Genomic DNA, 22,127 nt, shown 5'->3' with positions numbered 1-22,127 from the left:
GGGGCTCGGACAGCAAAGAAGTTCTTCCTTATGTCCAGCCTGAAATGGTCATGGAGGAGTTTGTGACCATTCGACCCTGTCACCCCTTGGGGTGCTCTGGTGAACAGATATTCCCCCAGATCCTGGTGAGCACCCCTGATAAACTTATAGGTGGCCACCAGATCACCCCTGAACCTGCGCTTTTCCAGGCTGAAGAGTCCCATGACTCTGTTTCTGTGCTGCTTACAAGTCACTGTTTACGACTGTTAAATTTAAGGTCTGTATTGTCAAAGATCAAAGTCTTTGATTTCAGATGCCGATGGCAAAAGGTCAGATGGCAAAAGGTCAGAAGCTAACACAACAAACTCTGTAATTGTAATTTATCCCTCTGTATTAACAGTGTTGCATATACACACTCCTATCTGTGCCTCATTTCAAATCGCTTGAGCTTCTCATACGAGACAGAGAAACTGACCTTGACAGCCCAACACGAAAGATAAAGTACCTATAGTAACGAGATTAGCTGACTTTAGTAAAGTTGTAAAATTAAACAATATACTATGCGCGCCATCCTGTGACCAAACAGGACCAGTACCACCCAAGTAAAAATAACCCCCCTTTTTCCTGAAACCTGAGCAAACAAAGAAAGCACGAGTGCCAACTCATTAATTATTTATGGCTGGCGTATAGTAATTGGTCACCTTTGGCAAATATAACTTTGAAAGAATTTCCACCCAAAGTGAAGAACTGTGTATACACTCAAGAAGAACAGATCGTGCATCTCTCCACCTACGTATCTTTCTGGTGTATCCCCGTTTATCTCTCTATCTCTGATGTTATCTTTCTTATCAAGAGCTCTCGGTAATCTGCAGACTGCAACGGCTTGTGTTAATCGCTCGGAATCTGTAACAAGCAACTCTCTTACCCACCCTGTAAATGCTGGGTAACATGATATCTGCATGCTGTAACTGAATAAATCAACTCTTCTGCCTACACTGCAGCACATCAGTAGCGTAAGTAAAACAAACCTTTTGTATAACCATACGCTGTGTTTAAATCCTCTGACTCCTGCTCACCGTTATCACCCACCTGCCCTGTTATAAATCCCCCTCCTCGCGCCAAGCCGGTCATGCCAACCCAGGCTCGCAGGTCAAAGGTGCACCGGCATTAGGGGCTCGACATGTATGAGCTCTGTGGTTGGAAAGAAACAGAGAAACACTGAAGATGTTGCACCTGGACTTGGCATTTAATAGTATCCAATTTCAGACCTACCTCTCCCGCTTTAAAGTGAATTTTAGTACTTGGGAAAGGTGGGGGCTTGACAGGCCTAGAAAATAAAGTTCTCCATGTAGCCAAACACTAGATGGGCAGGAGCAGGGAATACTTTTCTAACATCATCAGTTCACCTTATTTCAAATCTGCAGCATCCATTTCTGGTTTTAACACATTTCTCCATCTCCATGGCTTGCTTACTTCTTATTCTCTCTGCTGCAACTGCCAACAAAGGTGTCACTGGTGGAAGTGTTTTTGTGACCTGGATGCATGACCATTGGACAGAATGCCAACATATTTTCTGCAAGTCACGGTTAGATAGTAACACATAGTCAGCATAGATCTGGCTGAGATTCACACTATCTATGTATTAAATAACCAGCCACTCCTACATAAAAATTCTAACTTCATTGTCAAGACTCATGACCATATTAGTGTAATATTAGAAAGAACTGAGTTTTAAATATGAAGCATTTTTGTGTTGTACATCTAATGAATAATGCATTAAATCATATCATGATCATGAGGAATTCTCCTTATTGTCATGTTAAAGGAAATGCATAGCATGGAAGAACTCCCAAGGCTTGCATCATTTCAGTTGCTGCAGCATTTCTTTCGTGATATGGATTCGCGGAAAGCCTGCAGAATCAGGTCTCTGTTATTCTGGACATTGTAGTCAGTGAGCTTTAGCAGTTTATCAAAGTCCTCCTTGCAGTAGGTCATATTCAGTAAGTTATAAGGTGAGCAACAGCCAGCAAGAGGCACTGTTCCTTCTGCCAACTCTGCAGGACTGCGTTCCACCCCTGTAAAAAGGGAAACCAACTTGATTTGCTCAATGTTGAAAGGAAATGTAGAGTGACATTTTATCATTAAATAGGCTTGCACATCTATGAAGGTACCAACCTAGAGAAAGTAAATTTTCCTTCTTGTGATATAAAAATGTTTCCATTTTACTCTTTGCTTTTGGAACAGCTGGGCAATTGAATGGCCTATGTGACTGAGGAGGGCACACTATCAATTCCCATGAATGACAAAAAAAGGTGCAGGATTCTCTATACCGGCCATGGAAGAAATTTCTATTGACCGTAGTCCATTCAACACTGGATTTACTTGAGGCACGAACAAGTGGCAAAAAATATCTGGCATCAACATCAAACAGGCAAATAATTCCAAGATGCCAGAATCCCCTCTTCTGAAGATCTAAAGCCTTCAGTGTCCTGCAGTCTATTATCCTGGCATCCACATGGGATAGAGTTGATTACAGTGATCAAGGACCTGCAACTACCTAAATCTGAGTTACTTAAGTAAACAGTATTTACAGATTTATACCTTCACTGCTGCAAAATGGGAAATAGCAATGGTCATGACTTCTGCCACACACCACATGGCATACATTGAGCACACTGAATAGAAAGGATGAACTTCAGTTCCAAAAGGCACTGGCTATAGCACCCAAGAAGAGTTTTTCCATTTAGTTGGCAACAATAATAAGCCATATACATCTTCTACTGGACAGCCAACAGATAATTTTGATACACTTTTTATAATATGGATAGATTCTTTATGCGTTAAAATTCTCTCTTGTTGATATTCAAGCTGCTTACCCGGTACCTTGAACTTCCTGAATGTGTTGTTCACCAGTGGGAAATGGAGAACTATGGGAGTCTTTAGATTTTCTTCATCCATAAACACATAGCACTCTTTCGGATGTTTTTTTTCCTCTTCACTCAGCACAATTTTCGGGAATGGTATTCCCTGCTCTGAGCAGTACTGCCCAGTCTGTTCTATGACCTATATCACCACAGAAGGGACAACATTAGAAACTCAGCAACAAAAGTAAAGCTAACCTATTGGGAATATAAAAAGGTAAAAGAGATTAATATATTGAACGAGAAATAAACAGCAAACACATGAGCAGATCCAGGATTTTGGAAAGAATTGTGCAGGAGCAATGAACAAAGAAGCTAGGGTGGCTGCATTCCCCCATTCCCAGTCGCCATCTGCCCCTGGCCCCTCGTCCTCCCCCAGGCAGGCTGGTAGACAACATCACAGGGACAGTAAGTTCCTGAAGCAGGTGAAAACCCAGCTCTGCCCCTCAGCACTCCTTCTCTTCCCCTCCTTGCTCAATGGTACCTTCCTTCCCCTTTCATCCCTCCAACACACACTGCCTGCTCCTGTCCCTGGCTGAGCCAGAGGTGAGCAGACAGGGGAAGTAAAAAGGGAAGGGATGTGCTGCTGGGCACAACAGTGAAATGAGGGAGAACCAAGGGGAGGCAGAGTTCTTGGCTGCTTCAGGGACTTAAATATAGACTCCAGCTGCTGCTTCTTCACCAGGGTCCAAAACAGGGATAAAACCATGCCACTGCACCCTCTCTGGATCTGCCCTTGCAAACATATACTCTGTTTAAAACATCTGGTTAAAAGATTTTTTTTAATATAACAAGAGAGGCATGATTGGAGTTCTCAAGCAAGAAACATCTGTTACTAGAAATATTTAAACCAGTTAAAACTGCAGTTGCTAAAAGTGTAAAAAACCCAAAAACTAGACACTGAAACTCAGCCAAAACTAAAAATTTTTGGTACTGTTTTATGGACATGATAAAACATTGTATGGCTGCCATACAATGTAATTTGATGCCCCTTCACATTACTTATTATTAGGGTTGTTAATTAATCGCTGTTAACATGCGTGATTACACCAATGGAAGAACCAATTAATGCATTACTTTTTAGCATGTTAATCATGCACATGGTTTTGGAGTCTGCACCTGGGCTCCTCTTTGCCACCGCCACCTCTGGCCCACCCAGCTGGGTAGTGGTGGTAGTACAGAGGAACTGCAGGGCAGCACAGGCTCTGGGGTGCTACAGCAGTAAGGGGCAGTGGAGGGGCCACACAGACAGACAAAGACAGACTAGAGCTGCACTGATATATCAGTGCTGCATTGGGACACCACATGCAAATGCACAGTTGCAGCATGCATGCAGCCAGGAATGCAGCCCAATGGTGTGTAGAGCAGCACCCAGGAAATAAATCTGTGGAGGGGGGAAAGGAAGGACTGGGGGAAGGAGGGGAGCAGATCAAGGCCTCTATGGTGAGGGAAGGAGTAGGGCAGGGGCAGGGGCTGGAGTGAACAGGACCCTGGGGCTAGAGCCAGGGCCAGGGGAAGTCAGGAACAGAGCCACAGGAGGCTCGTCCAGGTGCATGGGAGGGCAGCTCCCCGCCACTGTGCACACGCGCAAACAAGACATGGGGAGCATGTGCCCCCGCAGATTTGTGCATAAGGCAGAGGTGAGCTGTCTGCTGCTGGCTGGGGCTCTGCGCCCTGCTGCCTTTGCCCCAGGAGCCGCATGATGCTATGTTATGCATTCTGCCACTGCGTAGGCAAGGGACGCACAGCTAGCACGCAGCTCCCAGGGCAAAGGCAGCAAGGTGCAAAGCCCCAGCCTGCAGCAGGCAGCCCGCTTCCACCCTGTTCACAAATCCAGGGGGGCACATGCCCCCCATTCCCCAGAGGTGTGCACAGTAGAGGGGAGGCATCCCCACCTCCCCACGCACTCCTAGACAAGCCTCCCATGGCTCAGTCCCATGGCCTGTCCCAGACCTGGAGTCTGATTCACCCCAGCCCCTGCCCCTGCCCCTCCCCTTGCCCCACTCCCTCTATCACCATGGGGGCCACAAGGCCTCTATCTGACTGCAGACTAACACAGCTACCTCTGTTAACTATCTAGTGGTGTTATGAGCTGAACTATTTGATTTTTTATTTTTATGTAAGTTTGTGTAATTGACTTGTAGGTCTGTTAGAGCCTGTGAGCCATGTTGGCCAGACAATGGTTACAAATGCAAACTTATTCTTACTGGTTTTCTCCTGATACAACAAAAATAATTTGTTATTTTTGCCCCAATTTTGAAGAGTCTTTAGGGTTGAAAGCCCATTGAAACAGTCTTGGATAATTGTTCCTCACATATAACTATGGTTAAAATAAGCCTTATATTTTATTTTTTCTTATTTACAAACAATATGCTCATAAAGATTTATTCTCTAATTGAGTTCACTTTCCATTTGTATGTGTGGATTTGTAGAAAGAGCACTGCATTCACAAAGTTAAGCATCTCAGATATATTAAGTCTGTACCTTCAGGACTTAAACTATAGTAAGAGTTATTTTAACTATAACAATATCTTCTATAATAATTTGCTTCATTTGTGTCTTTGTCATTCTGTCTGTCATGCTCGAAAAAAACGTATTTGCGCTCACCTTTCTGGATTTCTAGTGATTGGTTTCAATTAGTTATGGTGTAACTCTCGGTATCTGAGCAAAAGTTGTCCCTTAACACCCTTACTTTAACCTTAACCCATAACACCCTTACCAAAGTGAAGCACAGAATAGATGGCAATTGAATGCAGAAAGAATGACAAGAGTAAGGCAAAATGAAACAAATGAGCAAAGAGGACATCATAGAAGAGATGCAATGGAAAGGCAAAGGGTTTGCACAGGCAATAGAAGACAGGCTGAAAGAGAAGACAACAATAAATTCACTGAAAATGAGATTGAGGAACATAGTTGTGGATTGAGGAACATAGTGTGTCAATTTTGTAGCTCTTTAAACTTCCAAGCTGAAAGACCGTCAGATGGTCAATTCCAGAGTTGTTGTCATAAGGGTAAAGTGATTCTGCCTCCAAAAAGACCATTTCCAGAGTATTTGCAGGATTTGATGATGAATCGGAACAACAAGCATTACCAGAACTTAGAAACAAACATTTTTGTACAATAGTGCATTGCCTGTTGAGCAAAGATCATTGTGACAACATGTATGATTCATGGACCAGGTGGAGGATTGAATCCAAATGCACAGAAAATCATCAATGTCAGAAGAAACATCCAAAGGAATTCAGAGGTGATACTTGGAAACATTGATGGACACCCGTTGTATAGAGGAAGACCAGGCAGAACAGCTCAAGTTGGTAATGACACAGTGGACTACAGAAACGTAATACTCTGTAACAAGTAGCCTATTTATGCCCATCATTCTTATGGGTTTTTACACTAGTATACTTTATAAAAAGGATGGTATCCCTAAGGTAAAGATAGCAGATTTAAGAGTAGGGCCATATTTAGCATTTTTTGGTCTTTACAGCTCCTCAACAATTGTAGCCAAGTTAAACAATATGATAAAAAAATTGATGCTTTCAAGGGAAGAAAAATTAAATCAAATACCTCAAATGCTGTGTTCAGGGAGTAATCAAATGACAGAATGATGTTCACATTCCTCTCTTTCCTCAAGAGTGGCGGACAACTGGTATTGATGAAATATGCAGCATCTACCAGACATAGATCATCTTCTGATGGTGTCAGCTGGTTAGGGAACACATCCAGCTGAGAGTCTAAAAAGCAGGTAATTCTAGCTATTAGTTTAGAGAGCTCATCTGGATTATTCTCTTTCAATTTATATATAAAGAGAAGAAATAAGAGTTTTCATATCTGATTGCCTTGGGAATGCTGCTGTCTAATGGCACCATCAAACTTATTTTGAAAGAATTGACTAAAGAATGGAGGTTTTTAAACTCAGTGTTTAATCTTTACTTCCCCCACAATGTTCATCAGCAATAACAAAACTGAGGCTCAAGAAGCCACTCTTGGGGCGGGGGGAGAACCCTAACTCCTCCCTCAGTCCTTCTTTGTAAAAATGTGGAACTGCACAACATTTCTGAAGGTTTTCCTATCTATCCCAAGAAAACTCATACCTTTATTCCCCCCAAAGGCGCATTCAGAATCTATTTTGTATAGATTGTAAGGGAACTGATAGGCTGGTAATTCTTTGCAATGGATTATGACATTAAATCTATTCTAGTGATTTCACAGAGCTTTGTACAGGCAGTCCTCAGACTTGCAACACAATTGGTTCCTGAAAACCATGTTTTAAGTCAAAACGTTGCAACTCAGAACAAATTTTCTCATAAGAAACAATGTTATAAATCGGGGATTCATTCCTGAACCAAAACCTGATACCCTGTTTTCACCAAAAATATCCCAGAATTTTATACTCGATCAATTATAGATGAGTAATATAGCTACATGAATGTATTTATGTTGTAAATAGCAATCATATTGATTTGGAAGGATTTCTTTGAGGTGACTTTGCTGGACTTTCTGAAAGGCTCTTGGTTGGACTTTTTGAAGGACTCTTGACTGGAGTCTTCTCAGGAGTCTCAGCTGCAGGTTTTGCTAGAGTCTTGTCTGCTTTCTTAAAGAAAGTGTCCAAGGAAGTTTGGACAGATGTTCTCCAAGGAGATAAGCGACTTGTTCGCTGGAGTGACATTGCATCTGATCACGCATTGTAAAGTTGAAACTGATGTCATAAAGTTGAAACAGGGTGTCAATTTATAAACATTGTAAGCATGAAATGTTGTAATTCAAAATGTTGTAAGTTGAGGACTGCCTGTATTAAATATCTGATGTTTATATACATTTTTTTAAAATTCTCCAACCCCTACCAAAAAGCCAAAACTTGCTCAGTGAAGGTTTGTTCAGACATGCCTCAGAGATACCATTTTAAAATGTGCAGAGGCAAAAGTGACTATTTATGCCAGCTAGGAAGGAAACAATAATAGCAGGGGTGCTTAACCTCCAGCCTCCAGGCCAGATCCAGCCCATGGAGCCATGCCATCCAGCCCTCAGGGATCCCAACAGGTCCAAAGATTTGGCAGTGGCAGTAGTTATCACTCAGCCACAGCTAAATTTCCAGACCTGTGGGCAGCCCATGGATTGGATAGCATGCTAGATCAGCATCCAGGCATGGTCCAGGGCCCCAGTTGGACACCCAGGGCTTGGCTGGAAGTGGTGCAAGGCCTGATACTATAGCACAGGGCCAAGCAGAAGCAGTGTGGGGCCCCAGGTATGCAGCGTGGAACCTCAGGAAAGTGGCATGGGCAATATGGAGCTGAAAGAAGCAGTGCAGAGCTGTGGAAGGTGGTATGGGCAGTACAGAACTGAAGAAGGCAGCAAGGAGCTCCAAATAGGCTGTGCGGGTGGTGCAGAGCCCCAGAGATGGTGTGGGTGGCATAGCCCCAGAGGTGCAGAGCCCCAGGGAGGTGGCATGGGGCCTGATCCTGTGGGGAGGGGCTAAAGGAGGTGGCATAGGGAGAAGCAGAGGTGGCACAAGGCCTAATCCTGGTGCGTGGGGTCTGATCCAGCCCAGGGCAAGACCTCACATCAGTTAACCAATCCACTGCACTATAAGTTTGAGCACATCTGAGTAATAACATTTTCTGTGCATTTAAAAGCGATCTTTGTAAAACCAGAGATTGCTGGCATCTTCAAGAAAAAGGAACATCTTGGAGAAAGCAACTGCTTTGAGAAAAGGACATAAACACAGATAAAACTGTTTTCTACTTCCCCAAATGTCACCAAAGGCTGGATGGTTATGGAGAAAGCAAAACTGGCTCCAGAACACCAGAATACACTGGCAGTAGAAAGATCCCTAAAATGATTAGTGTCTCATAAAAAAAAAGGTAAAGGGGAAGAAGAGTAGACAAGTCATTTAAAATTTTCTTGGAAACTTCTTCAGTTGCCTTTCTTGAGAAGGCAATGCTTGAAAAGTCTGTAATATAGCAACCCAGTGTGAGGATGCTGATTGGTTGGGACTACCTTTCCAGATAGAAAATGGGCTCTGTTGATAGTAGTCCTTGTTCAACTGGAGACCTCTTAGGAAGTTATGGACATGATGGTGTAGGGGACGATCAGTTAGAATATCCTTAATGATCTTAGAGAGCATTCCTGCTGGATTTATCCATGATGTCCCCAGGTAGGAGGAGCTCTTAGACAGAGCATGCTCTTCCTCTGCAGAGGGAAAAGAGTTGGTAGTAGGCAGAAAACCCATCAAGGACTGCTTTTGCCACTTCAATAGAATTATATGATGAGTGTCATTTAAAAACATTAAAAGATCATAAGAATTGTGAAACCAAGGACACATTTTGGAAATGCCAGAATTGCTATTAGCTATGCAATCATCTATATATGATAAAACGATTCCATCTTTAATTATATGGTTGTATGTTATTTTTCCACACAACCCCACCCTTACTCAATACACAAGAGGCATAGTGCTCTGTGAATGAACAAGTATTCAGCAGTTCCTTTTATCCTCAACATTTGAAATATGTCCCTTCAGCCCAGAGCTAAACCCTGATCTAGACATAATCATCCTCAGATGGATTTCTACGATAGTTTCTCCATATTATTTGAGCAACTGATAAAGGCTAATTCATTTATATTCCAAAATTACTCTAAAATTAGGTCACAAATGTATTCTTTTTTGGCAGAGAAGGATTTGAGGCAAAGACTGATTTAGATCTAAAGAAGGTCTGTCCGATTGGCAGCTTGTGGGGTACCCGCAAGGGGTTATATTGTGAACCCCCAGGCTCCTGCTTAGCTGCTGCTCTTCCCATCACTCCAGAAGCAATAGCAAAACAGGGGGCTTTGGGCTTCTCCGTCCACAGGGCTCTGGGCTCCCTCCCCCACTCCCCTTCTTTGGCTGCAACTCCCTGCCCCTCCCTCAGAGGCAGGGCAATGCAACAGAGAGTGCAGGGAATGGAAGGTGAGTCCAGGGCCTTGTGAGTACATAGCCTGGAAGGGAGTGCAGATGTGTGGTGCTACAGCAGGGATGTCTACACAGTAGGGCTGTGCAAAGCTTTGAGGGCTGTTTCATTTCAAGGTTGTTTCCACTCGTTTTGAGCTCAAAACAGTGAAATCAAAATGAAACGAAGGGCTTTGAAACAACCTTGAAATGAAATGAGGCTAGTCAAAACATTTGAAATGATTTGAAATGTTTTGAAATGTTTTGAATTTTGAAGCAGCCAGTCAGGTGGTGGGAGACAGGGGAGAGTGCCAAGGTGATCCCGGCGCTGGGGAACTCAGCCGAGCTAGAGGAAGCCCCTCCTGCAGCCCAGCTGAGTTCCCTAGTGCTGCCAGCAGCCAGGAATTCAGCCAGGCTGAAGGAGGTATTTCCCCCAGCCGGGCTCAGTTCCCCAGCACTGGGTCCCAAGTGGCAAGAGCAGCACCCTGTGATCTGGCCAACAGGGTGGTAACACGCAGGAGCCAGAAAGCAGGAGCAGCCTCCTGTGATCCAGCAGATAGATCGGGGGCACACCTTCGGGAGGGCTGCAGGGTTCTGCCAGATTCCTCCTAGGGGTGCAGGCAGGTCCTTGATCTGGCTGCTGGATCACAGAAGGCTGCTCCTGCCACCTGGGACAGCGCCAGGCGCAGCCCACACTCAGTGCTGAGAAGATTGGTTCTGCCACCTAGGGCCAGTGGCAGCACCAGCCTCTTGTCATCCAGGAGGCAGATCAGGGGCCCGCCCACACCCCCGGGAGGGCTGCGGGGGCTCTGCTGGACTCCTTCCAGGGGTGCTGGGCCCCCCCATCTGCCTGCCAGATGACAGGATGCTGCTCCTGTTCCTCAGCTCCTGCTTGTCAGCAGCCTGAGGTGTTTTCCTAGAAACCCCTGCACCTATCTCCTTGAAACCTGGCAGGCTTTGTGCCCTCGGAAAAGGCTACCATCCTTGCAAGTTTCATCCCAATCAGGCAAGAAATAAGAAAGTTATAGGCTGTTTCATGTTTCCCCATTATAGCTTATGGGCAAAACATTGAAACAGCATTGAAACCTAAATCGTTTCAATGAAACAGAACAGAACAGTGCTTTCGAAACTAAACAAAACTCAAAACAAAACATTGTTCCATTGAAATGGGTGTCGAAGCAGAACACTGCTGTTTTGAATAGCCCTACTGCACAGCACACAGCCCAGTGATCCATAGCTCCATCTAGTGCAGCCCTTACAGTATGCAGCCCTCACTGATGTGCAGCCCCTGCCATTTGGAAGACGGACAGACCTGATCGAAAACATCTACTGATTGAAGAAGATCAATCTGACATGCTTAAAACCTGACATTTTAGAAAATTCAACATTTTGGTGCACTAAAGATTTTCAAAGCCCAGCTCTCATTGACTTTAGCTTTATCAGAGAATCTCCTACATGTCTGTAAATCTTGTCCCAAAGTCACCTGGAAAATGAGAAATACAAAATGAGTGCCTAACAACCCTATGGCAGAGGTAGGGAGACACCCCAGTTCCCCAGGACAGCATTTGATTCCCGGAACAAACAAGGCAGACATTCTAGTAGACAGGATAGCTACCTCCTTTCACTATACAACTTTATTTATAACCAGACTGGGTGCATCTTCCGTCCTGAATGAGGCAAGATCCTACAGAAAACCAGTACATGCTCATGCAATTAAAATCTGTATTGTAAAGCATACACACAAAAGGACTGAATGAAAATTAGGCAGGCAGGCTAGGGACAGAAGTTACACATAAAGTGGTTTAACTGATCAGAAATTGGTTTAAACCTGTAACAGAACAGAAGTTCAGTGCACATAAACCAGTTTCAAAATGGCCACAACTGGTTTAAGATAAACCTGGTTGAATGTAGCATCACACTTAACTGATTTGGGTCAAATTGGGTTATGGAATTTCTGTCTCAGACCCCTTCCTGGTTCAAGTTAAATCAGAGTCCCCCAGCATGCTTTTCAGTCCTGGGCTGGGCTGGGCTGGGCTGGGATCTCTGCTCCAGAAAGCAGAGTTGGCCCCACTCCTGTCCTCCATAGCCAGAACTCTGGCTGGCTGAGGAGGAGATGGAGACTGCAGGCACAGCAGAGTCCCCTGCCCCTTGCCCCATCACTGCTTAAGTAGGAATCCCCGTCCTCCCTCCCCTCTCCCACAGCGTGGACGCCAGCAGCCCAGGCCCTAGCGGCATCTGGTCACCCCCATGCTAGCTAATGCTGAGAGGTATCTATTCATAGATTCAATAATTGTAAGGCTGGATGATACCTCAGAAGATCATTGGGTGCAGCCCCCTGCACCAGGCAAGAAAGACAACTGAGGTCAGGTGACCCCAGCAAGGTGACTGCCCAGTCTCCTTTTGAAAATTTCCTGGGTAGGTGACTGCACCACCTCTGGAGAGAGCTTATTCCACAATCTGAATACCCTAACTGTCAAGAAGTTTTTCCTAATGTTGAGCCTGAAACATTCTTTCAGGAGTTTGTGGCCATCACTCCTAGTTTTAAGGGCGCCCGGGTGAACAGTTGTTCACTGAGCCTTTGATGTACTCTCTTGATGACGTGGTAAGCTGCTACCAAGTCTCCTCTCAGCCTTCTCTTTTTCAGGTTGAAGAGTCCCAGGTCCCTCAGCCTATCCTTGTATGGCTTGCTGTGCAAGTCTCTGATCATAGGGGTTCCCCTTCTCTGGAGTCCCTCAAGCTTTACCACATCCTTGTTAAATGTCCTATGTGTGTGTCTCCAATTTCACTGCAACAAAAGCAGACAGAACAGTGTTCACTTAAGGCTTTTTGGAGCTAATCAACAGGTCAGCTGGTAATGTCCCTCCATCCTTCCTTAAAAATACTTCCCAAAAAGTTGTGTAAGAATAGCTTACACTAATGAGAGAGGGTTTGTTTTCTTGATGGGCTGATAAGCCTTGTGTTCTGATGAGCTCCATGCTGGCTGCTGGCTTGCTGAGAGGTGTGAGAAATGACCTGGTTTGCAATGAATGCAGCACCTGTCAGCTGCAGAGAGTATGAAGAAGCAGGGAGAGGGAAACTGAAAAGCTCAGTGTCAACAGCCGAATGTAATCCACACAGGCAGTCCTTTCTCCGCGCCCACTCTCTGCCCTTTGCCTCAGAGTGCTACCTAGGGGCCAGTGTCTGGCAACACACCTGCCCCTTGAGCAGCGAGTGGGGCAAAAGCCTGTTGAAGGCTGTTTCCCCATCCCCCTCCAGGCACACTGTGGCTAGGGACAGTGTGGGCCAGGGTGGGGGTTTAAACCCCACCCTAATCCTAGTATCCTGCTGAAGCCTGGCCAATCCCCCCGACTCAGTTCAGCCCCATGAAAGGGAAAGGAGGGCTCACTCTAGCACCCCCAGCTTCTAGCCTAAGCCACTGCAGGCATTTCCTGGATCGGAAGTGCCTACATTTCCTCAATCAGAAGTGAATGTATATCCACTTGCAAACTGGTTCAATCTCTGTAGGTTAGACTAACCTGCACAGACTGAATCAATTCAGACTCGGGCTTTTTGAATGTCTAGCCACAACCTTAAATCTAGTATTTCTTAACTTTGAGTACTTGATCTCAACTTTTGAGTGCTCAATAGTCTTTGAACATAGTTTCATTTTAATTGTCTATTTTCAAAAAAGAATCACTAAAAAAAAAAAAAATTCCATCATGTTGAACTGCACTGACCCCCATTTCAGTCAGCATCATCAGCATCCTGACATTTAGAACCACAGCACAGACTTCTGCTACATGAATTAATAGAGTATTTGGTATTATATTCTGTGTGGACAAGTTACTAGAAGGAAGATGAGGTACACACACTGCCAGCACATTTTGCAATAGTTTTCTGACAAAAAAACTATGTACAGACTCAGGTCTTCTTGGGTTCAGTTTCTATTACTGTTCGAAAATCTATTTTAGTGCTTGTATACCCATTTTCTGTAGCCTATCTACTCCACCCTAGATACTATTCTACTCCCCATTTGTTCTTAGCCTCAACCTAATCTTGGTAGGTAACACTTCCCCTCAGTTCCTATCAAATACCCTTCCTGCCCTAGCTGCTGCTTCTATCCAGCCCCTGACCTCCCAGACACTTTTCTCTTTATTCCTCTACCACCTAGTTTCCAGAAAAATTTCAAATGTTCTTTTTTTCTCTTTTGAGTCATCTTTTATTATGAATTATTTTAGTTGCCTCTGTGTATATGTGTTGAAACTTTGACCATCTCACCTAGGCATATCACTGTTTGTTTCAGAGACGGTCCTTGCATGATGTGGATAGCTTTCAGTAACCTCAAAACATCTTGGAGATTTAATTTCTTTCATTCCTTTTCCTTATTTGAAATGTAGACTGACAAATAACAGTAAGAAGTTACTATAAGAAACTTACCAATATTTTTTATTTTGGCTTGGACATGTTGCTGCCAAAATTTATCTGAACTACCAAAGGCATTCCAGATATCAAGTAGATTCATAGCAAAGATGTTACTCCATAAGCCTGCAAGACCAAACACATCAAAGAAATATCAATGTGGGCAGTTCATGCAAGATTTAATCTTTTAGCCTGCACAAGTTGCACTTGAAAATTAGACATGAGCCAATGTATAATTGCCTATTGATATATAAGCAAGATGCAGATCTAGGAACTCTGAGATGGTTTCCAAGACAGAGCCAGATATTTAAAGAAGAGTCCATGGTCAGGTGCCAAAGTTACAGGCAGAGTACGAGTATGAGCAGAAACTCTGAGCCTGCCATGTGGGTTGCAGATGCATTTACTATTTTTCATGCTGCTCCATATTTAGCACGCTCCATAAATATAACTTGAACTTCTTTCATTGCATAGTACATATTTGCTAATTTACAGAATATAAGGGAAGAAACAAAAATATTCATTAAATATGATTTACCTAAGAATCCTGCCACACATTGAAGTTAAAGCTGGCCAGTCTAACTTTACATGTGTGCACATCTAAATGTATTGCACAATTAACCACGTAATTGACTAATATATGTAACATGTGGCAGGGGCCTATTTCTATTTACCTCCCAATGCCCATTCATCAGGACTAAAATCATACTGAAGAATTTTTCTTCTCAAAGCCATTGGACCATATTTACTCATGTACCACACATACCTTTTTTGCAAGAAAACAGCCACTCAAAATTGGGGCACGTGCTTCAAGTGGGGAAGCAGACTTTCTGCTCAAAATAAAACCACACAGTTTTGATTCATGCTCCAACTTTGATTTCTGTTTCCAGCAGCAGTGGCTCTTGAATTCAGGCAGCTGAGTCAATTGACTTGGTTCATTTGTTCTCCACTCCACAGGTGGTAACAATAGTCTCTCCTTTTTAATGGTCTTGATGTTACACTAATCATATTAACCGTTCTTTGGGAAATGTTTCTGTGTTTTAACTAACCCTGGTCTCTCTCTTCCTATTTCACAACTTTACAGACTGTTTTTAGCTCTTTTCCAAATTGTAAACACACTACTCTTCAGCTACAGATCAGGCATGGTGGATTGGGGCACTGGGGCAGTTAGCAGTGCAGTTGCATTCACCCTTTGACTCCTGCTCCATGGAAGGATAAGGCAAACTGCCAGGCAGTAAAGATGCATTTCTATTCAGGTGGAGCTGAGGGAGTCAATTGACTTCATGTCTCATTGTTATCTACTCGATTGCAGCTAATCTCTTTACTCTGTAAGTGTTAATGGCCTTGATATTCCACTAATCAAGGTAGCCTTTCTTCTACAATTCTCTTGTCATCTTCACGTGGGAATGTTTCTCTGCTCACCCCTACCAGCACGCCCAGTAAATGTGAGCTGCTACTTAGGAACCTGGAATGGATGTATTTGCTCCTAGGGGCTCAAACCCACAACAAATCAGTCAGGGAGGAGAAGGGCAGGGCTCAAGGCAGTCTAAGCTATAAAGTGGTGAGGGTCTGAAAGAGGAAGGAGCTGTAAAGGTGAGGCAAAGAGATACTGTATTTCACAGGATACGTGTTGAGTTTTGAACCCCAATTTTTAACTCTTAAAATTCAACCTCTTCTTATACACTGTATCATTACTTTTGACCCCCACCCCAGTGCTGCCCTAGCCTGGATCCAGCCCCAGCTGAACCCCGATCTGGTCCCAACCCGGCCTTCTTCATTTACCGACAGCGCCCCTGTCACTGGAGGCTATGGGGCCTGGGCCTGGGCCCGGGCCCAGCCCAAGTGTGGCCTGCAGGCATTGCTGTTACTATGGAAACACCACTCAGCTGGGCACTGAACTTGGCCCCATCTTCTGCAAGCAGCACTGCCTGGGCTGTGCCAGCCGAGCACCAAGCCCAGCCCTATCCCCTGCAAGCAACACCAGACTTAGTGCTCATCTGGCATGGCACAAGCAGCACTGCTCGTAGGAGATGGGGCAAGGCTCAGTGCCTGGCTGAGCGACATCTCTATAGCCCATGAGGGATGGGGCCACCCCAGTCTAGCCCAGCACCATTTGCAGGGGATGGCGGTGGACTCAGCGCTTGGGTGGTGCAGCCCCATCCCCTGTGAGTGGCACTGCCTGGGCCTTGCCAGCCGAGCACCAAACCCAGCCCCATCCCCTGCAAGTAGCGCTGCAGCATGCGTCTACCCCCTGGGGCCCAGCCCACAGTGAGGGTGCACAGGGGCCAGTATAAGTCAACCCTATATTTCTGATCCAAAAAGTTAGATTGACTTTTATGCCAGATCTATGACATTCCTAACTTTCTGGATCAGAAAAATGGGGTTGACTTATACACCGTGTCAACCTATATGCTGTGAAATACAGTAAATTACTGCAATGACTCTTTCCTGGGTTATTCACTGCAGCAGATGCTTGAGGCTGTAGCAGGCAGAACCAGCAGTGCAACCAGGTTGGTGGATGAGAGGGATTTGTGGTGGTGCTGCCAGTGGCTGAAGCAAGTCCTCCCCTAAACTCAACTGTTTGTTTCTGTATGTTGAGAGAGGGAAATGGAGCCAGCTATGGGCATGCTGTGAGGAAGGGAGAGAGTGTGGAGGGGAAGTTACAGACCTGCCCCCAGCTGCCCAATGGTCAGAGGCAGGGGGAACTGTTTGGGAAGGACTTTGAGGGAAAGAGTCTTCTGGAGGCCATGAGGGTCTGGATTGCGAGTCACAGAAACCAAGGGGTTGTTGAAGGGGAGGGAGCCTGTGGACTAGGGAGGTGCAGGGTGAGGAGAGCCTGGGGCATTATTTGGGTGGGGAGGTATAAGGGGCAGATGGGGTCTGGGGCTATGGGTGACCATATATCCTGGATCGGCTGGGACAGCCCCAGATTTCGTAGGTCATCCCGACATCCCCACTGTTTGGTGTAAATTGAATGACAAGGCCCAGATTTGGCTGTTGCAGGCAGAGGCAGAGGTTGCTGCCACCTGCAGTGCAAGACCCAGCTCTTGCTGACGAGCGGCGGGAGGCACGGGGTGGGCTAGGCTGCATCGCTCCACCTGCATGGGGTGGGGATCAGCTAGGGCACAGCAGCCAGGGAGGGGGCTGGGGCTCATGTAGCTGCGCAGGGTGAGCCAGGATGGCCACCTGCTGCTGGCAGCCTTGTGTCCTGCCACTGCAGCTGCTACCAAGGCCCAGGCTGCAAGTGGTGGCCCCCGATGGCTGCCGGTACCAGGAGGAAGGGCCACTCCCAGCTGGGTCCAGCATCTGTACACAGGGGATGGAACCCGGGCATGGGCCTCCATGCTGTCCCATCCCACCCCACCCCACCATCAGGGCTCCCGGGAGTGACAGGGTCAGGTAGGGAGGTGTGCGTGCATGCGTGCATGCACGTACACACAGTGGCAGCTCCCCCCCCCCCCCACATCCTGGATTCCCTTAACCATAATATGGCCATCCCAGGTATGAGGGAGTTGTTGATAACAAGATATTGTGGAGATGTAAGAGATTTCAGCAAGGGGCATGAATGCTCAGAGGGGCAGAGGAGGGCTCAGGTGTGTATAAGGAGGTGGTAAGGGGTCAGGGGGCTAGGTTGTAATGAGGACAGGACTGTGCACAGTGCTGTGGATTCATGGGGACAATGTATTTATGGATGCAGTGAGGAGGTAAGGAAGGACACAGCATGGCATGAGGGGTCTGGTGGGTTTAGCACACAGTGGGGTGAGATATATGGGGTAACAAAGGACAAAGTAGATCCAGGGGGTATTGAGGTGGCAAGGGTAATGCATGAATGACAGCAAGGGTCACTGTGAGGCCATGGTGGGGTGTCTGAGGAACCCACATGTGGTTGTACATGGAGCAGTCTGTCTGTGGCCAGGCGGGGGAACCCCCCACACAAGGTGCCTGTTCCACCCTAGAGCTAGCAGTCACTCCCCCATACTCAGCTACAATTATTTTTGTTTGGAACTTAAACTGAGTAATATAGTCCTGGGCCCCTAGCATATTAGCAAAGCTTCTAGTTTCTTTTTAACTGGAGCAAAATATATTATGGGATGATGCACCACAACGCCGTTTTCAAAATCGCTTTCAGCAGTTTTCAAATGAGATGATGAACCATGCCACCGTTTTCAAAATCCTAGATTCATCCATGAGCATGGGTTTCAGCTTTGGGTTAAACTATAATGCTGGAAACATCTTTTCTTCTTTATTCTGCCTTTCCAAAAACAAGTTGCGCCTTATTTGGTGCACCGAGTTTGTGAAAAAAATATGGTGACTTAGAATTCACAGCTTTCTCTAAAAAGTACAGCTTTTGAGAGATGAGGTGATCAAAAATAGATAAAATAGTACAGCTTAAACTTGCATGATTTCATATTTGTCCTTTCAATTCAGAAAGAATTTAATAAAAATAGAAATAGGTTAAAGCCAGAGTTTCTCTCATGAATTCACAATTCATTTCCTTAGTCCAAAACTTGTTTGCAAAGTTCAGTTCTCAGCTCAGTTAAAATGCTGGTAGCTAATCCTGTTTCTTTATCTGATCTACTATAAATGATTGATTACCTATTTAACAGGAAAGAATTTGCTAATCATTTCACATAGCTTTTGTCCTGGGTTTCCTACAAATTTTGTTCTGTGGAATAGCCTATTAACATAAGCCTGGCTGGCTGGTGACACCATTATTATTGCCAATAAGCATCTAGGTTTCTTTTATTTTCTTAGGATGTTCAGGTAAAATCATGTTGTATTAGCACAATCACCTTCTAGATAACAAATCCGGGACTCTGGATTCTTCTTCATCAATTGCCCCATGAAAAATTCACTTCCAAAATCTTCTGAGCGAATGAAAGCACCATATTTTGGGAATCCGACCTCAAAAGGGGAAAATTCACACCATTCTGTAACCACAAGAAAAAAGATGCCTTTTCACCTAATTATGAAAGCAAGTAAGACCAGTGGTCCCCAGTACATCTGGCCTCGTGGGCTGGAGGAGTGCCATGGAGCATCAAGCTGTGTCATCTGGCCTGCAGGGCTGGAATTTGTCAATGGAAGCCTCAATTTAAGCTCCTCCACCACCAAATTTCTGGTCTCTTGGACCAAATGACACTGCCCCGTGCCCCAGATCCAGGCCGTGGGGCACCCAATGAGTCAGAAATTTTGGTAGCAGAATAAGCATGGCTCCAGAAGCATTAATTACCATGGCTCCAGAAGCTGCAGCAATGAATGCTGCCCTCGCTCACCAGGCTGCCAAATTTCTGGACCCATGAGCCACATGGTACAGCTCTGTGGGCTGGATTTAGCCACTAGCTTCAGAGAACATGAAAATTGATGCATCTAATTTGCATTTAATTCCCTTTGGACTGACTGTCCATAGAAAATAGTTTTTGAAATGTAGCTCACAGAGGTGTACCTGGGCACTTCAGCATCCCAGGCAACAGTGGTGCAGGGCAACATCAGTGTCTGGGCTGCTGGCAATGGCATCAGCAGGTGGGGTGACAGTGTAGCAGCTGTTGTTTTTATGCTCCCACCCCCAACTAACCAAGCAGGACTGGTGCCTGTCATCCCTCCTTAGCTATGCTACTGGTAGCTAGATATCAAGAATGACATATGGGTTGAATTCCCTACTAGAAGAGTTAACACAATGCAAGGTGTTCCTCTGGCACAAGGAAACCGAGGGTCTGGCAGTTATCATAGAATTACAGAAAAGGAGGGTTGGAAGGACCCTCAGGCAATCATCTATTTTAGTTCAACCCCCTGCTCAAAGCAGGACCATCTCCACCTCGATCATCCTAGCCAAGTCTTTGTCTAGCCAGGTCTTAAAAACCCCCAAGGATGGATTCCACAATTTCTCTGGTAGCCTGTTCCAGAGCTTTACTACCATCCTAGTGAGAAAGTTCTTCCTAATATCTAACCTCAGCTTCCCCTATTGCAACCTGAGACTGTTGCTCCTTGTTCTGTCATCTGCCACCACTGAGAACAGTCTAGCACCACCCTCTTTTCAACCCCCCTTTACATAGTTAAAGGCTTCTATTAAACCCCCCCTCAGTCTTCCCTTCCCCAAACTAAACAAGCCTGGGTCCCTCAGCCTTTCCTCATAAGTAGGGACCTACCGAATTTGCAATTGCGAGAGTTTTGCAGAATCAGGAATTCAGGTGGGCTCTACAAAAAAACAACAGGCTCCACAAAAAACAGCAGGCTCACTCCAAAAAAAATGGTGGGAAGCTCTCCAGCAGTCTTAGAACATGGGCAGAATGGGGGAGAGAAGAGGGTAGGGGGAGAGAGGGAAGGACAGAGGGAGGACAGGGAGAGAGGCGAGTGGGGAGGCAAGGGGGATGGTGGGGTGGGGTGCAGCTGCTTACAGCAGGAAGTGGGAGTGCTGCGCAAGCAGCTGCACCAGGGCTCTGGCAGGCAGCTGGGAGGCTGCACTGGCATCTGCAGAGCCCTGGCCCGGCTTGTTGCCAGCAACAGGCACACACATGAAAGAAGCCAGGTCAGGGCCCCAGACCCCAGTGCAACCTCCCAGCTGCCTGCCACAGCCAGCCTGAGACCCTGGTGCAGCATCCGTTCTTGGGGATGGCTCGATACCGTGGCTTAATTGCCCTGATTAAGACCAGGGAAACCATTAATCCAGGCTTAATAATGCAGGGATTAATGGCTTCCCTGGGTTTAATCAGGGTAACTAAGCCACAGTTTCAGGCCATCTGGTAATCTCCACGGAGAGACAGGACTGCCAGGATCCCTCAAAGACATGGGGGGCATGCTCAGCCTGTAAAAATGGCAGCTGAACTTGAGATCTGCTGCAAAATCAGCCAGCCATCACCCTCAAATTCAGTAGACTCCTACTCATAAGTCATATGCCCCAGCCTGCTAACCATTTGCTTTGCCCTCCGCTGAACTCGCACCAATCTGGTATCTGAAAGGAGGATGGTTGGACCCAACCCAGAACTAAAGAGCAGTGGGTTCCTCTACTTAAAAGTAGGCCCCAACAGCCTTACCTGGGGTCTTGGGGGCCCCCTGGTGCTGCAGCAGCAATCCTCCTACTCAGAGCCTGGCCAGCAGCCAGTATGGCTCTGGCCAGCCAGGCTCTGGTTTTGAGCTGCATGCACTGTCCCCATGTCCTTTATTATTTTTGTTGCCTGATTTTGGACCAGTTCTGACTTTTCTCAGCATATTTTTTAACATGTGGGGGACTGCATACAGGATTATAAATGAGGCTTGACTAGCACCAGGCACAGTAGCCTGGCACCAACGCTATTTGCAGTTTACTTCTTTTCACAAAAGTATGTTATAACACCATTAAAAGCATAAAGCATTTCTATATCTCATGAAAAAAAGAGTTGCCACAAAGCAGTCATTCTTGCCTTATTCAACAGGAACTCAGTTCTCCTATCAATGTAAAACACAATGACATACTTAGAACGGCTACCTTTAAAGTTAGCAGTAGACATATGGTTCTCTTTGACATTGAGAGCTAGGTAGAGAGGCAGAGGATTTTGCCCTTGACTCACAGCCTGTTGCTGATCTGAGAGTTTAAAGTCATTTACCTAAAAGGAGTAAAAATTGCACAATGGTGAACTGAAAACATACACAAAACTGTAGAGAGATAAAGCAATTGATATGTTTTTATGGAAATACTTCTCCAGCCCCATCGTACAACAACACAGGCTTCTATCTGTGATTGTGTAAGCATTAATAAGAGCATGATTATAGAACATGGTATGAAATTCCTTGCACTTTCCAGATTTGGGATGTTAAAAGAACAATTTAAATACATCCCTGTAGTTAGAAGGGAGCATAGTAGCAAAGCAGTTAAGGGGTCTGCTATGACATTCAAGGCACAGGCCACCTAGTCAACCCAGCTGGATTTCAATACT

The 22,127-nt window shown here is 45.5% G+C and overlaps 1 protein-coding gene across 1 annotated transcript in view; it reads right to left on the bottom strand.

Annotated features, from left to right (window-relative positions):
- Window positions 1-1,845: 1,845 nt before the first annotated feature.
- The window catches only part of LOC149871842 (cytosolic phospholipase A2 delta-like), a 48,184-nt gene continuing 27,902 nt past the window's right edge, over window positions 1,846-22,127 (bottom strand). The window contains exons 10-16 of the mRNA XM_090034641.1: window positions 21,680-21,797; window positions 19,014-19,151; window positions 14,242-14,349; window positions 8,898-9,089; window positions 6,468-6,634; window positions 2,856-3,042; window positions 1,846-2,054 (exon numbers count right to left, since the gene is read on the bottom strand). Coding sequence (XP_089890767.1) covers window positions 1,846-2,054; window positions 2,856-3,042; window positions 6,468-6,634; window positions 8,898-9,089; window positions 14,242-14,349; window positions 19,014-19,151; window positions 21,680-21,797 — 1,119 coding nt within the window. The remainder of the gene's footprint in view (window positions 2,055-2,855; window positions 3,043-6,467; window positions 6,635-8,897; window positions 9,090-14,241; window positions 14,350-19,013; window positions 19,152-21,679; window positions 21,798-22,127) is intronic.

Source organism: Crocodylus siamensis, chromosome 2 (genome assembly GCF_052110815.1).
Source record: "Crocodylus siamensis isolate JL-2025a chromosome 2, ASM5211081v1, whole genome shotgun sequence".
In the NCBI taxonomy this organism is placed as follows: domain Eukaryota; kingdom Metazoa; phylum Chordata; order Crocodylia; family Crocodylidae; genus Crocodylus; species Crocodylus siamensis.
The sequence above is the reverse complement of the archived record's forward strand: the minus strand, read 5'-3'. Positions and strand labels throughout refer to the sequence as shown.